Source organism: Ips typographus, linkage group LG2 (genome assembly GCF_016097725.1).
Source record: "Ips typographus isolate SLU linkage group LG2, UJ_Ityp_2.0, whole genome shotgun sequence".
NCBI lineage: Eukaryota > Metazoa > Arthropoda > Insecta > Coleoptera > Curculionidae > Ips > Ips typographus.
This window is the reverse complement of record NC_138423.1, coordinates 1,869,697-1,886,752: the sequence shown is the minus strand read 5'-3', so window position 1 is coordinate 1,886,752 and position 17,056 is coordinate 1,869,697. Positions and strand designations below refer to the sequence as shown.

General features: G+C 33.8%; 1 protein-coding gene across 9 annotated transcripts in view; it reads right to left on the bottom strand.

Annotated features, from left to right (window-relative positions):
• The window catches only part of hth (Meis homeobox homothorax), a 318,454-nt gene extending 304,336 nt beyond the window's left edge, over positions 1-14,118 (bottom strand). For 7 of the 9 annotated variants that reach the window (XR_014177313.1, XR_014177312.1, XR_014177314.1 and 4 more), the window contains exon 1: positions 13,974-14,118. Coding sequence is in view for 4 of the 9 variants with exons in the window: in XM_081974306.1 (XP_081830432.1) it covers positions 13,974-14,015 (42 nt within the window). In the remaining 5 variants the exon portion in view is untranslated. The remainder of the gene's footprint in view (positions 1-13,973) is intronic. The other 2 variants (XM_081974309.1, XM_081974310.1) reach the window with 1 other exon arrangement.
• Between the last annotated feature and the right edge of the window lie 2,938 nt (positions 14,119-17,056).

Below are 17,056 nucleotides of genomic sequence, written 5' to 3'. Positions count from 1 at the left end.
AGATACGGCAAAATTTATAAGGGCTAATTCTGCAAAATAATAGCATTTGATCAAATTTATGTATTAAGTAACTAGTATCTTTCTAATATTACCTGAAACTTATTAGAAATTTGTTTTTTCATCACTCTGCATATGGATTTCAACACCATTACAACCATAGTTTCAAACACCTTTTCTTCAGTCTTTTAGAGCTATGTTTTAGAGATAATGGGACTTTTTAAATTTGGACCCTTTCAAAGCATGCTAAGCAAACTCCAGATTAGGCAAATAAAGGTACCTGAAACATAAGCTATTTAGTATTAGTAGCTTATTAATACCTCTACCAGTCCTTTTTATAGTATTAGGTAAATCACCTTGTGTCAGCTTCTGCTAAATACACCTTTACTCTATATCCATGTTTCTTCGAGAACCACTGGCTTGAATAAACTTAGTTTATAGTGTTTGTAGTGTTCTTGTAAAAACTCTTCTTGGGCGTAAGTAAATACCTATATAGACTGTTTCCTTGTGACAGTGTTTTCTATTAGAAAAGGCATCCTTTTCTGTTCCAAAAACTCTAGTTCCTTCAGAATGTTTCACTGCAGGGCCCCCTGATAGTTGTAAAGTGTATTAAGAAGGTAGCATTTTCAAAACTGACTACCAAAACACACACATATTATCTAGTCTCACACGTAGTATCGCAGTTAAAAACAAGTTAAATCAAAATACTCCTTAAAATATTGTAAAATTTAAAAAAAATAAATAAAATAATAAATCAAAAATAAAAAATGTCCCATCTTAATTTTTTAAATTGCATTTTCTATAAATTTTGCATAATAAACTAGAGTTCTTTTTCCTCATTTTTAAAGCAAACCAAGTTATCTATCATTTTCGTAAAAAATAAATTTCTGTTATTTCAAAAACAAAAATGGCGTGAGGTGTTCAATTGTTTTTACAATAACCTGCTTTAACTTCTTAACGGTTTGACCAATTTTAACAAATTCAGTATTGTTGAAAAGAGCATTTCTTGATCAATAAGAATCAACCAAAATATAGTTAATTTAGTTGAATCTTTCTGCGCCAGGAGGCTACTTTTGACACCATGACTAAAATTCCAAAAAAAAATAAAAAAAACAAATGGGATGATATGACTTTTTCTTTATGAAAATGTAGCCAAATAACATCCAAATCGCCCAGTGAAAACCGTTTTTCAAATTCTCGTTCCTAACCTGAAATATTGAGAAAATGAGATTATGAGATATGGTCGAGGAACAGTCTTATTGGGTCACCCGGTACATACAAACATGAACATAAAATAAAAATTGCATAAAAATTATGTTGATTTGACTATGTTGTCTAGGGTTTTCCTGGACACCCGTTATGACTTTCACTAGAAATAGTAATGTTAATAGTTCACTTTTACTATATCTGCCATCCGGCTAGAAAATACGTGTTCACAGTTTTATGTTTCAATTTATATGATAGAGACCATATTTTTTACACTTTTTCTTACGCCCTTATGCCACAGTTGAACTTATACCTAAGTCAATATGTTGGCTTCTATTTCAAGTTATTTCAAGCATGGAAAAACTAATGTGCGTTCTTAAATAATAGAATTTCGGTTAGCCATAGAGAGCGATTTCCAATTTTCCCAAGTTAGATTTTAAATTTTTGATGGCGACTGCGTGTCGTGTCGAAACTCGTCGAATTGACATTCGACCGCAACATACGCTTCGCTTGATACTTTACATGCATATTTGATGAATACGAATTGATTTCACATTGGTTCGTATACATATACACATTTTGTTGCACACGTTGTTGCCAGTCGTCTCTTTTTTTCCTCTCAATATTTTGATAATTAAAATTACCCTTGCAATGCAAATGGTATTACGATTCAAACTGCAAGCGCTAATTTCATCAAAATCTGAATTACTTGAATGAGTGACTCGCATTTTTGTAATAATTATTATATTGACTATTTGCATCTTAGTTATGCTTAGCTAATTATACTAATTTATTATTAAACCACAAAATAGTTCCTAGAATATGTCGCTCTAAGCTTTTTTACAGGGTGGTCTAACTTGCTTGTTTTTGTATGGAAACTGCAAGAATCAAAAAGGCGTTGCCGGGGTATTTTTTCAAGGAGAGTTCGATGCCGCAAGCAGAATTTTGATTTTGTTTTCTTGTAATTGTAAAATTTTGAGTTTTTGACATTTGGAACAAGTCCCTGTAACTTCGTTATTATGAGAGTTTGGTGTAAATAGCTTTTACCCACGACCTCAGTGTAAATAGCTATTTACGCATAGTTTTCCGTTACGTTTTTGGAGGGGTCATGTACTATTCAGAAAATAATGACAGAAATCATAGAAAGGGAGTAGGAATAGTTCTGAAAAGTTATCCAGGTCTCTAATAAACGTTCTCCCTTTCTCAGACAGAATCATATTACTTAAACTATACGCCAAACCAGTCAACATCAATGTCATCCAGGTGTATGCACCCACAACAGAGTCAACAGAAGATGAGATCGAGACGTTTTACGAAGAATTAAAGCAAGTACTAAAAACAAGTTAAAAATCATGATTATGGGTGATTTCAACGCCAAAGTGGAAGAAGGAAGATTTGAAGCATTTGTGGGACCTTATGTACTAGGATTACGCAATGATAGTGGCGAACGAGTTTGCCAATTCTGCCAAGAGGAAAACATGAAAATAACAAACCCATAGTACAAGCTGCCACCTAGACGCTTATATACGTGGAAGGCTCCAGGAGGTCGCCCAGAACATAATCCGCAATCAGATCGATTACCTACTCACCAACAAACGTTATGGGACATCGGTAAAGAGAGTATGCACCTATTTGGGCGCCAATGTGTCCTCAGACCATGTTCTCTTGATGGCGGTAATCAAAATCAAAATGATGACAATCAAAACACATGTACCACAGCGAAAGATAGATTACGAAAGACTTAAAGATGAAGAAATAGAAAACAAAGTTACCAAAAATCTTAATGAGAAAATACTGACAATCATAGATCCACATCAGACGGTATAAGAGCCGCTAAGAATGAGTGGCTGAAACAACAGTGTGAAGAACTAGAACAACTACAAAGAATACACGATGACTTCAACCTACACAGAAAGATAAAAGAGACGGCAGGAGGAGAAAAACGGTCAGGGAGAATTAGTGCAGAATGATCAACAGCTTAAAATCATATGGGAAAACTATATTAGCAACGTTTTTGCCGATGAAAGACCTGCTGTTAAAAATGTAGACGACAAAGACCTCTCAGGACCTCCCATCACAAAAAAGAAAATTATAAGAGCAATCAATACATCCAAAGGTAGAAAGGCGATTGACCCAGACCGCATACCTGTAGAGTTGCTCAAACTATTCACACAGTTCTTCAGACGATATTTAATCGAATCTATAACACAGGCGAATATCCCGCCAAATGGTTAACATCCAATGTTGTCGCCTTGCCGAAAAAGAACAATGTAACAACATGTGAGGACCACAGACTAATCAGCCTCATGAGTCACACACTGAAGATATTCCTTAAGATTATCTACTACAGAATATCAATAAAGTGCGGTAGAAACATCGGATCCACACAATTTGGAATCAGACGAGGTTTATGCACGAGAGAAGCATTAGTTGCGACAAATACTGATTCAGAACTGCAATGATCAGAGAAAGGACATAATGCTGTGTTTCATCGATTATGAAAAGGCGTTCGACAGAGTCCAACATCATAAACTGATCCAAATTCAATAAATAGATTGGACATAGACCAAAAAGACATTTGCTGCATGCAAAGCCTATACTGTAACCAAATGGCTGAAGTCAGAGTTGGTAACGTTCTCACAGAAGCAAGACCAATTTGTAGAGGGGTCAGACAAGGGTGTGTTCTCTCCCCACCTCTCGATTTATATTCTGAAGCCATCTTTCAGAAAGCCCTAGAAGAACGCAACCTGGGCGTTAAGGTGAATGGTGTATGGGTCAACAATATTCGTTATGCGGACGACACAGTTCTAATTGCAGATAACATGGAGGATTTGCGGGATATGTAGGGGAATGCAGTAAGAACATGAGGCTCAATATCAACACAAAGAAGACTAAATTCATGATAATTACTCGAAAGCCACAAGAATTTCAAAACTCAAGCCTAACATATGTGAATAAAAGCGAGTAAATAAATTTAAGGATTTAGGAACGTGGCTGTGTGAAAACTGAGAATCAGACACAGTAATCAGATGCCGGATTGAAAATGCCCGCAGTGCGTTCATGAAATTCACAAAAGTGCTCACCAATACTGATTTCGATCTTGGCTTGAGAATTAGATTTGTCAAATACTATGTCTGGACAGTGTTGCTTTATGGCATGGAGGGATGGACACTGAAGGTGAGCACTATGAACAAGCTGGAAGCATTCGAGATACTAGGGTCTATAGGCGTGTACTGAGGATTACGCCCATGGACTGCAAGAAAAACCAACAAAGAGGTTTTGAGAATAATCCATAAAGACCGCGAACTGTTCTGCGAACACCATTAAACGTCGAAAAACGGCATACCTGCCCTTCCTTGTCATTGCATATATCGCAAGTGAAAAAATCTGACAAATAGTCTTGCTAGGTGTTGTGTTGTGTCTTTTAATAATCTCTAAAATGGTGCAAAAGCCCCTCTCTCTCCTAATATAAAAAACTCCTAATAAAACTCTCACTTTATTTCCTTAAGGCATTAATGTAACTCATTTTAGTACATTTTTTAATTACGAAAAATTTGAAAATATAATGAAAAACCAATCACATCAAAACTAAATACTTATCATGTGTTGGTGAGTCTACCTAGTTTTGATATAATATTATGTAGTTAGTTATTATAGCACGGTCCTAGTTAATGTTTTATATTGCACATTTTATGCTAGTTTTTAGTGAATACAAATAGAAAAACTGTAAAGTATTTTGTATTTCTTACTAAAATCTTGTTAAAAATTCATATCATTCATCGTTTATTTCGTAAAGTACATACTCACAAATTTCGTCATTCACAAGTATGCTTCCTACTTGAAAAATGTATTCCCATTGAAACGTCATGGTTATCTATGAAATTCCAGTTTTTAAATTGTACTGTTCTATTAATAAAGTTTTACGTATGTTTTTGGTACGTTCACTCTTTTGATTTAACAAGTAGACTTTTTTATTTCAATTATTCAGCTCTGCAGGAAAATCTGCCCTCTTTAGACAACAAAGTTCAAAAATAACTCCGCTGGATCACCCTGTATCTTGATGGAGTTCAAGAACTATAAAGGGTCTACCATCTATATAATTTATTTACGATAAGCGTGTTTTTGCAAAATAATGATTGATTTTTATATTTTTGTTTTTATTTATTTTTGTTAAAAGATTTTGTGTCGTTGGCTTATCATACCTTTTCCTTTCAGCTTCATCATTTTTGCCTACTACTCTAGAGTAATTACACACATTACTTACAATAAAATAATCTTCCAAATAGTAAAAGACAGTATTTGCAAGTTTACATTACATTTGCGGATTTCTCACCACAGGTAAAACTTAGATATATTTTGGAAGGCGAAACCTGAGAAGTATTATTGCAACACCATACAAAGCACTTTTTAAAACACATAAATTTCAGCAGCAATGAAAAATAAACATAAACTCAAAGCCAAAACTGTCACAACCATAAACAGTAAAATACGGAATATATTCTAATATCTGCTTTTTTGAACGGGTATTACCTAACTTTCAAAGTTGACAAATAGTGAAAAATGTTCTGTGACGTCATCTTCCTCTTGCTGAAAACCCTATCATCTTACATTTTTCAGCAATGAATTTCTTCTTCATCTTGGTCCGGGTGGTGCAAGGATTTTTCCTTGTAATATTTGTCAAAGTAACTAGAATCTGTTTAGGTTTCTCATAATATGCCTCTTCGTTAATAACATGATCGGTCCATGATATACGGTAAAGTCACATTTCAAAAGAGTCCAGTTTTTGCTTGTTGCATCAGTCATCGTCCACGACAGTATCCCATACAGAAGAACGGAGAGCACATAGCATAGCAGTATTCTTATCTTCCTTGTTAAGGTTAGATCCATGCTTCTAAAAACATCACCTCAATTTTTAAAATATGGCTCTGGACTTCTCTATACGACATCGAATTTCCTGTGAGTGGTCCCACTTGTCGTTAACGGTAGTTTCAAGAAAGGTGAAGTTACCACTGCGTTTATACTGAACAACATAAATTTTGCTTTACTAATATTCAGATCAAGGCCATATTGTTCACTTGTTTATGTTATTTTGGTCATAATTTCCTGGAGATCTTCTAGGGTGTCCGCGAACAGCACAGTATCATCCGCATATCTGATGTTATTAATGTGGGTCTTGTTAATTAGTAAACCACATTACGTTTCCTTACAGACTTCTTTGAATATTTCTTTGGAGTAGATGTTAAACAATAATGGGGAGTGTATACAATCCTGTCTTATACCTCGCAGTTAGTCTATTGCTTCTATTTTCTCTCCTTTCACCCAAACAAAGGCAGATTGGTTGCAGTTAGGATGATAATTATTCTAACTAGTCTTTGTCGCCCAAACCAACGTTTTTCAGTATTTAAACCATTTTCATGTTGAAGTCTATCAAAATGCTGTTTGGTAGGCTATAAAACAGGCATAGACATCGCATTTAACATCTTTACCTCTCTGGAACAGCACATGTTTGCAAAATAATGCCTCTCCAACTGTGTATTTGACATTTTGCTCTTCAGAAAGATTGCATACTCTTCTGTGTATGACCTTTAGAGAATGGTTTATTAGACCATTAGAAGTGACATCATAGTATTTTTAAGCATTATATTTCTAAATAAAAATTGCAAAAACAGTCTGGAACAATTCACCATAAGCTGCGCCGAAACTGAGATATCGAAATACGGTTTTGGCCATTAATTTTTTTTCAAAAATCGAGCTCTAACATGTCCATACAGTATACTATTTAGTCAAATCGCAGACTCCTCATTTTTAAGAGTTTTATATCCTTTAGTAAACATGTTTAGAGGGTTGTAAACTGATTCCATACTACCTCATTTAAGTGTTATTTTTTCTGAATATCATCTTCGGTATATTTGCTTTAAGAAAAACTTGGTTGATTCGGTTGGTCCCGGCGTTTTATTACTAGTTGGTAGAGGTAGAGAGGTTTAACTGTCAAAACAAATCCATTTACACAGCGTTTCAGTGTAACAAGGCATACAAGAGTATAAATTAATCTAGACACTAGTCCGTGATAAGACTTTATATAGAACTAATATTTACAAAATAACTGGCATTTGGTAGCTTGTTTACAAGGAGCGAAACGTTGAGTCACCTAGAACCTTTCCGATGTTTATTATGTTTTAAGTTGTGTTATCTCCGCCTCCCGCTACTTAAACATGAATTGTTTATGAAATATCTGGACACTTTTATCTCGTTAATATTGTCAATGGGCGGAGCGAAGCTGCGGTAGGTGTGAAAGTGTATTGAAATACCAGAACCGCTGAAACAAATCAAATTAACGTAGGCCAATTAACTGGATCAGTGGATGAGTTTTGATGATACTGGGTAAAACATATGGTCCGTAAACAGTCAAAATATTTACGATAATCTACACGCGTTCGGTATTGATCCATTATCTACTAGTTTGCCTCAAAACTTTACAACACAGAGAAAACACATGTGCGAGTAAATCAGTCCGGATTTATTTAGAAATAAGTGGCCCTTAAGCCACCGTCGTAAATGATAAGGTACTAATATTATTAAAATCATCGTTTTATAATGTCATAACAGAGTCTTTACACCTAATTTTATGTCCTTGGCAATTGCCCCTAAAAACAATTTGATGCCCGTTTACATTCGCAATCCCACCGGTAGTAAAGTTTTATTATTCGGTTTTATAGATCGGGGATGGCTATATTAACCAGATATCATTTATTACACTTTATACGCTTTTCTGTCTCTATACAACAAACACTTGTGTGTCAGATCGTTATAATTGTATCTCCCGCAAACAGGATATAAGTACTATAGCATCTAGGTAATAACGAAATGAACCATAAAAGCAGCGCAGTATTGGCAATATTCTCCAAATACCATAAAACTGATCGGTAACTTATTAAGTTTTACTTTCCACGTAAATGGGTCTTAAAAATCCACGATTACAGGTGTAGATGTTAATTTATACAGGATGCAATTATTATATATTTTTTATTTTCTAGGAATTTACTTAAATTCTTACATTCTGTCTGAAGAGGAGTACTAGCAACATATCGATCAAAACCAATGGCAAAAACCATTTTCTATATCCTGTGTATCATTAGAATGATTTTTTGATACTTAAGTAACATTCACATAACATGCAGTGCATTTGTACTGTTAATGGTAAGTGCACTGCAAGAAGTAGACAATTAATGATATCATTCACAGTACACTCAAAATTAAAACTAGAAAATAGGAATCAGGTTAGGAATTCAGAAACACAAGACATAAACGTCATACTAATAATCGTAACCATCGTCTATTTCTTTCAAAAAAGATAATTAAATACAAACTGAACACTGGCATTCATAAACAAAAAAGAATTAATTCCAATTTTCCTAATTTTGTTTATTGACAACAAAAATACGCATGTGTCAAACGTCTGAAATGGCTCTCCTTATTGGTTGCTTGTATTAAGGTGCTAAAACTTAATGGTAAAAGCTGAAAGCTAGATAGGTTTTGCACTACTATTAAGTTATTAATTCCGCAGTATACAAGTATGAACAGTACATTAATTTATAATGTCTCTAAACTTTAGCTGTACACATCCCTTAGCATTGCAAAAGCCATAAAGTTTATGTGAATGGTGCTTAAAGCAGTTTGACCAGTTGTAAAAAGCCATCAAAACACTACCAAAGTTCGACCAGTTTTGGATACATCTACTTTTAATATAAGAAGTCAAAATTTAATAAAATATCGTATAAAACACGTGATTTAAACCTGCTTATTCACTTGTTGTATAAATAGCTATTCTACAACCGCTAGTTTAAGGTTTAAATTTTAAGATGTGCCAGTGATTTTTTCTCCGCAATAAGATTGTTTTACTTTTAAACTCTACAGGGTGGTCCAGTTTTAAATGTCAATAATTCACCAATGCATAGCCAATTAAAAAATAAGTTGACATTCATTATGTCATTTTCCTGAAAGGGAAATACAGTCCTTCAAATTTCCGTTTAAAAAATCGTTTTTTTTGTCATAACTGTCAGACCGTTGGAGCAATATTGATCAAATTTGGAACAAGCACTTTATTACATGTTATTACGGTCAAAGACCCAAAACTAACCCAACCCAACTTAAAAATTGTCTTGGAAACGGAAAATTCACTTAAGAAGTTTAAAAAATATTATTGTAGCCAGTTTTCATAGTTTCCAGACAAACTAAAAAACTTTAGTTTTGAAAATTGAATTAGAAAAGATAAAAATTTCAGAAGCTTAAAAATTGTGTTTGTAACCAGTTTTCATGCAAATCGAGAGACTTTAATACTGAAAATTGACTTGTAGACATAAAAACTACTATTTCAAGAATTTGTTACAACAAATTCATACATTTAAACCTTAAAAATTGACTTGAACCCCAAAATGTAACTGAACTAATAAAAAGTGATATCAGAAGCTTAAAATTTGCATTTGAAGTAAGTTTTCATAATTTGAAGACAAATTTCAATATTTTAGTCTTGAAAATAGTCTTAGATGCAGGACATTAACATTAGATTCATGAAAATTGTCTTGAAAACGAACTTTTCGTGCTTTTCATTTTCTTCGAATTCTGGACTATTTTTAGTACTTCAAAACTGCTTTCAGCTTGGAAAATCGAGTTTCAAGACTATCTTCACTTCACTATCTTCAAGTTATTGACATAGCAAACTTAAAAGACAATGTTTACATTCTTCATAGATTTAAAATAGCATTCCAAGCTTTTTGTCACTATTAAATCGACTTCTAGACACCTCAGTACTAAAAATTCGGGGATTTCTTAATAAACTAGACTGTTTTTAGTGTTTTAAGGCTGTTTTCAGTGCCTCAAATCGAGTTTCAAGAGTATCTTTACAAAGTTTTTGACTTATCAGGCCTAAAAGCCAGTGTGTCCACTGACCATAGTCTTGAAAATGTTATTTCAAGCTTCTTCACTATTAAATTGACTTCTACACTAATAGGTGCAATAAATTGTAGCATCTCTAAGAAATTCAGACTGTTTTTAGTGGTTTTTAAGACTGAAAAATCGAGTTTAAGACTATTTCCAAAAGTCAAGTTTCTTCAGTAATAAAAGTAAAAAATGTTGGTACCAAATGCTACAATAATAGTCTTGAGAACTAATTTTTAGAAATAAAATAGTCCGAAAATTTAATTTACTTCTAGACTTGTTGTCCAGAACAGAAAATTGAGTTGTACACCAATTAAAGTCTTGAAAATATACTTTTGGACTCTCTTTAGTCCTAGTAAGGTCAGTTCTAGCATTAAAAGTCAACTTTTATATTATTTTTAGGAGTAAAAAATGAGTTTCATGCACAATACAATCTTTGTCTTGATTTCCGGACTTTTTTTAGTTCTTGAATGCCAGTTTCAGACACTCAACCAGGATGGCAGTCTGAGAAAGCAAATCATAAGACCATTCCTAGTAGTAAAAAAGTTTTTAGACTATTCAGTACAAATTTGGACTTTCACAAGTCTTGGATGTTCAGTTTTAAACTATAAAACGATTTTTTAAATTGAAATTTGGAGGACTGTATCTTCCTTTTTAGGAAACCTTTTTCAGAAAAATGACACAATGCAAGTCAACTTATTTTTTGATTGGCTATCAAATGGTGAATTATTGACACTTAAAACTGGACCACCCTGTATTTTCTTACATATTAGATATTAGATTTTTATTCATCGGCTACGATATACGAGTTTAAACATTTAAAACATGTTTCATAGAAAGTTGTATCCGTAAAACCACATAAATCCGTAAATATAAAAATTACCAGCAGTTAAAACAAAACATACCGCATTTTTTCGCTTTCCTATAGTGGTAAAAAACAACAAAAGTTCTATTTTCCCGCCTTTTAAATTCAATGTTGCAGGGCATCAGGTTGTTTAACATTATGGTTTGCCCATCAATATATTACCCCGAATGCGGGTTATTATCTCTAAAATGCGTGATCGATCTTTTATAAGACGGTACATGTATTTTCAAATGGACTTTTGCAATTCAGACTACAGCTGTGTAGCTTATCGCGACATCTTTTAGTGGATTAATGCCTAAAAAACAGGTGCCAAATATTTATGTGCCCTTTTAGTCGTACACAGCTCATATTGCGTAATTTCCGAGTTTGTAAAACAAAATTTATAAAGACCATTAGTTAATGCAATTCATCTTTCTTCTAGTTCGTGTCGCTGACTTCTTTTGACCTATCTACAGGGGATCCATCAAAAGTGACAAGTCGAGTGTGAGCGTGATGTAGCAGCTTTACATCATCTTCACACAATCATTTAGTTTAACTGACGGATCTGGTAGTGCTGTACCCCATACAGAGCAAAGGTTCCATATCATTCCTCTATATAATATGACATAAACAGGAAACGCGATGGTGTGTTAATTGAATTTGGAAATCTCTTAACCCGGCCCCATAAATCTCCATTTGCGGTTCTTAACCCCTTCTGGGTCATTTTGAGCGAAATTATTGTAGTTATCTATTTATTACGTCCCTATATAAATAATTTGGACGACACAATGTGTGAGCACACGTTGCTGCACATATAAAGGGGAAGTTCGATTCCATTAATATTTATGAGCGCATCCGGGTCCTGAGCACGAATAAATTGTCGCTGTTTTCATAAAATATTTGCCAAATTAATATCTAATCAATGTGGATACTTCAATGCATAATATTTGGGAAATGTTAAGCTAATATTGATGTCCCACGGTAATCGTGATAGCAGGCACTTTAAACTCATAATTTTACTGAAGAACATAACCGGGGGATTGCTGTTCAATAGTGTTGTTAAGTTCAAGAAAGTGATACGCATTGAGAGTATAAATAAGTCTGACTTACATGATTATGGTTTTGATTAATGAATCAAGTCACCCGAAGGAACAGTATAACATAATTGACTAATTACAAGGTCTGATTGACAATTTCCATAGAAACTATTCTTGGAATAAAAATTATTCTGAAATAAAAGTACTGGCCCTAAAATAAAATTTTGAAAAAGAACATGACAAGACAGTATAGATGGGAAACAGGATATATTGGGAATAAGAACGGAAATCAATAAAGTAATTAGTTTCACAAACCCACTCTCTCTTAAAGCTATTTAAACATTAGATAATAACATCAAATAATAGTTATTTATACAACAAGTGACTTAAATCATTTTTTTCTAATTTTGGCATATAAAGTGATACTTTTCAAAACTGATTAGAGTGACAAATCGTTTTACTTTTCATAACTAGTTACGAAAAGTATCACTTTATGTAACTAGTTATGAAAAGTTCATTTCATCACTCCCTGTTTTTATGCATCTCCGTAGAAACATATGGGCGACATCCATCATAACATGTCGTTGTCACAGTTTATACAAGGTGCTATGAAAGTGAATATTTGTGTTAAATCACTTTAAAAGATGGTTTTTTACCGCTTTTTGGTCAAAATTAGAAAAAATTACGTATGCAACACGTTTCGAAAATGTCTTATTGTGTAACTGGTTACATAAATAGCTATTTATTCACGAATAAACAGGTTTAAATCAAGTGTTTTATACAATATTTTAATAAATTTCGACGTCTTATATTAAAAAAAACTAAAATTACAGTCCTATTAAATTTGCAGAGTTTGTTTACCTACTTCTAAAAAGCAATAAAAAAGTAAATAAGCTTATGTCATTTAAAGTGATTTAAATTTCTTGTCAAATAGTAATATACAAGGCTTGCAAATAATTAACACCATGTCAGCCATAAGATAAGTGTAAGTGTTCAGCTATACTATTTTTTTTTTGGACTATTCTAATTTTTTATTTGTGACTGTCTAGTGTGAATATGAAAGTGCTGTCATGTGCAATACGATAAATAAATAATACCTATGCATTTTCTTCTACTACATATTACCAGATTACCACTTGTACTATTCACACTACAGTTATTTTATGCTTTTTTGGCAAGGTTGTATGACTAAAATGTATAGTACGTTGTTGTATATGGTTTTTTCACCAAATCATAGCAAACTTGAGCGTTTTTAAGTAATTTTTGTGGAACAATTTGTGGTATCTGTATTACATACTAACTATAAAAAAATTCTGCCCAAATTTCGTGGAGACCTTTTGTACACCAGACCCAAACACCCTAAACACCAAAAAAGTAATCTTAAATTATGTATGTCCAGAAACACGGTATTGAAACCAAAACGATTGTATATTCGGGGGTAATATCCCTAGTGCATTTAATTTTTCCGGAAAAATTCGGAAAAACGAGTTTCTAAGTAATTTGTTTCAACAAATAGCATGAGCGAGAGTGGTTTTAAAAATCTTTAATTAAAAATTAAAAATTTTAAAACCATTCTCGCTCATGCTATTTGTTAAAACAAATTACTTAGAAACGAGTATTCCAAGTTTTTCACAGGAAAAATTAGATGCACGAGGGATATTTGGTAAGATTATTTCCTGAGTTAAATAAACATTTTGTTTTAATTAAACCAATAAGAACAATAATTAATAAAAACAATAACTTTCAAGCTAGAAAGGGTAACACTATTCTTTATGTTGCTGCGAGGAGTGTGAAATTTTTTCCAATTTTTTTCCGGAAAAACTGCTGACAGCTAAGTTGACAGTTGTTAAGTGATTTTTCCACTCAAAATTTACATTTGTTATACTAATTCTTGATAGAGATTGGTCAAAATTGATAGGAAGGAAATAATCACAATAAAAATGAGAAATACTAACCGTGAGAGCAAGGCTGGACCTGAAAAATGGAATTATTGACATCGAGTGTCACACGTGAAAGTTTAACATCTCCGACGGCACCCGTAAAGCACTTTACAACTGTCGAGAAGTCACTAACATTAAGTGCTACACACAAACACCGAAATTTGCACGATTGGTACTAAATATGCGTAAAAAAAAATTGGATCGAGTAGGTCCTCGCTTCAAAATTCTTGATCTTATGACTTTGGACCTTTTGCACGATAATTTGTACATAGTCCCCTAAATCAGTACACAGCAATATTCATCTCATTCATGCAGATGGCCCTAATCCGTTCGAAAAACAGTTTCTGAACGGTTCAGAATTATGAACCCGAAAATAGTTATTTACCTAACAAGTGCGGAAAGTGATACTTTCCCGCACGAGACTCCAGTTGCTCGAAAGACGCAAAGCGGAGCTTCACTCATCACACTCATTTTTTTCAAACACTTTTCTAATGTTTTGTTTTAGGTTCAACATTTTTTCTTTGAGTTTTACTTTACTTTATTACAAATTTAGCTCAATATGTACTATATTCAATTTTGCCCAGCAAAAAGTTGCACTTGAAAAATCATAATTTTTTGTAGAATTTTGTGAAGTTCGATTACGACTGTTGGACTAGTCATCTGGCTGTATTGATAGGGATTTACTGCTTGTAGGGTTTTGGAGTATATTTTCTGCAATATTCTTTTTATTAGCGATGGAATCTTCAATGTACGCCTCCGCAACTGAGGTCCACCCATCGTGTCTCTTAATGTTGGTGATATTGGATCCAGAGTTCGCCAACATTGTAGCTGAAGATCTACGAAAACAATAGCCGGTGTACATTTCAGGATCCTAAAGGCGCAAGTATACAGCTATTTTGCATGACAATTTGACGAAATAAACCCGGTTAAATATAGAACACTTAAAGAACCAGGAAATACAGAATGAGCTACAAACAAGAATAAACAAAAATCTGGAAACACTCGAAAGTAAGGAAGAATACCGGAACTGCAGAAACATAAATGAAAAATGGTACGGAATTAAATCAGCCGTATTGGAACCCTCAATAGACATGTTAAAGAAAGAAAAACCCTCAGGAAGGAAAGAATGGATAACTGGCGAAATCCTTGATCTCATGGATAAGAGGAGAAGCTATAAAGGAAAAAATGAACAACGATATAAAGAAACACAACGAATACTCCGCTCAAAAATCAGGAAAGCAAAAGAAGACTACTATAAACAAAAATGCGAAGAAATTAAGAAATTACAAGCCAAACATGATATAGTGACAGAAACAGTACAAAAACTAGAAATATGGAAAGACTACATTACACAACTATTCGAAGATGAAAGACGACAAACCAATCTTGATAATATAGAAGGGGATTTAGGCCCGGACATAATTAAGGATGAAGTGACATATGCACTGGAGATGCTGAAGAATGGAAAAGCTGCAGGTCCGGACCAACTGCCAGTGGAGATTCTTAAGCTGATAGAGGAAGACCGGATTCATATTTTGGTAGAATTAATCAATACCATATATAGAACAGGAATAATACCAAATGAGTGGTTGCTATCAACTTTTATAACTCTTCCAAAAAAGAAAAATGCCAAGCAGTGCTCTGACTACCGTACCATTAGCTTGATGGCTCACATATTGAAAGTCCTGCTGAAGGTAGTCCATGGTAGAGTATTCAGGAAAATAGACATAGACATCGGCGATACACAATTTGGATTCCGTAAAGGAACAAGGCAAGCGCTAGTTTCACTCAATGTCCTGTCACAAAGATGCCTAGACATAAATCAAGACATTTATACATGCTTTATAGACTACAATAAAGCTTTCGATAAAGTGAGGCATGACTTGCTCATAGAAACAGTAATAAAGAGAAGAATAGACCTCAGAGACATAAGAATAATATCAAACTTATACTATGGTCAAAAAGCAGTAGTACGAATAGAAGACATGACATCAGAAGAAATAGAAATACAGAGAGGTGTTCGTCAAAGGTATATACTATCACCAATCCTCTTTAATCTGTACTCGGAGGACTTAATAAATAGGACACTTGATGATCAGAACATAGGCATTAAGATCAACGGCATGACAATAAATAATCTGAGGTATGCTGACGATACAGTTATTCTGGCTGGAACATACGAAGATCTGCAGACGCTAATTAATAGAATGGTCACGGTAAGCGAAGAATATGGAATATCACTGAACATAAACAAAACAAAATATATGTTGATGACAAAAACAACTCAGGACATTCGTAGGATATACGTAAACAATCAACCTATTGAGAGAGTAAGAGAATACAAATACCTAGGCACAACCATTAATGAAAACAACGACAGCTCACAAGAAATACGAATCAGAATCGAATAGGCCAGAAGCACATTTATAAAAATGAAAAGGCTTTTCTGCTGTCGGGATCTAAACCTGGAACTGAAAATACGACTAATGAGATGCTATGTGCTGTCCGTACTGTATTATGGGATGGAAGCCTGGACGCTGAAGGTAACCGAAATGAGGAGACTGGAAGCGTTTGAGATGTGGGTATACCAAAGAATACTGAGGATTTCATGGGTAGACAGAATAACCAACGTGGAAGTGATGAGACGTATGAATAAGGAGAGAGAAGTTATTACGACAATTAAGGCCAGAAAATTGCAATATATGGGACATGTCATGAGGGGGGAAAAGTATCGAATATTGCAACTTATTATGCAAGTAAAAATCGAAGGAAAGAGATCTGTGGGGAGAAGACGTAATTCATGGCTGAAGAACCTTAGAGAATGGTTTGGTTGCAATAACAACGAACTATTTAGAGCTGAGGTCTCAAAAATAAGAATCGCCCTGATGATTGCCAACCTTTGAAACGGAGACGGCATCTGAAGAAGAAGAAGAAGAAGAACAATTTGTACTTTTTGTAGAGGTCAGTGTACCTTGTATCAGAATCATCATAATTACACACTACAAATTTTCTTATAACATAAATCTTTGTGTTGGGGACCCTTACTATCAAGACATCATCTTTTTCATCAATATCATCTAAGGTAATCTTCATGAGTT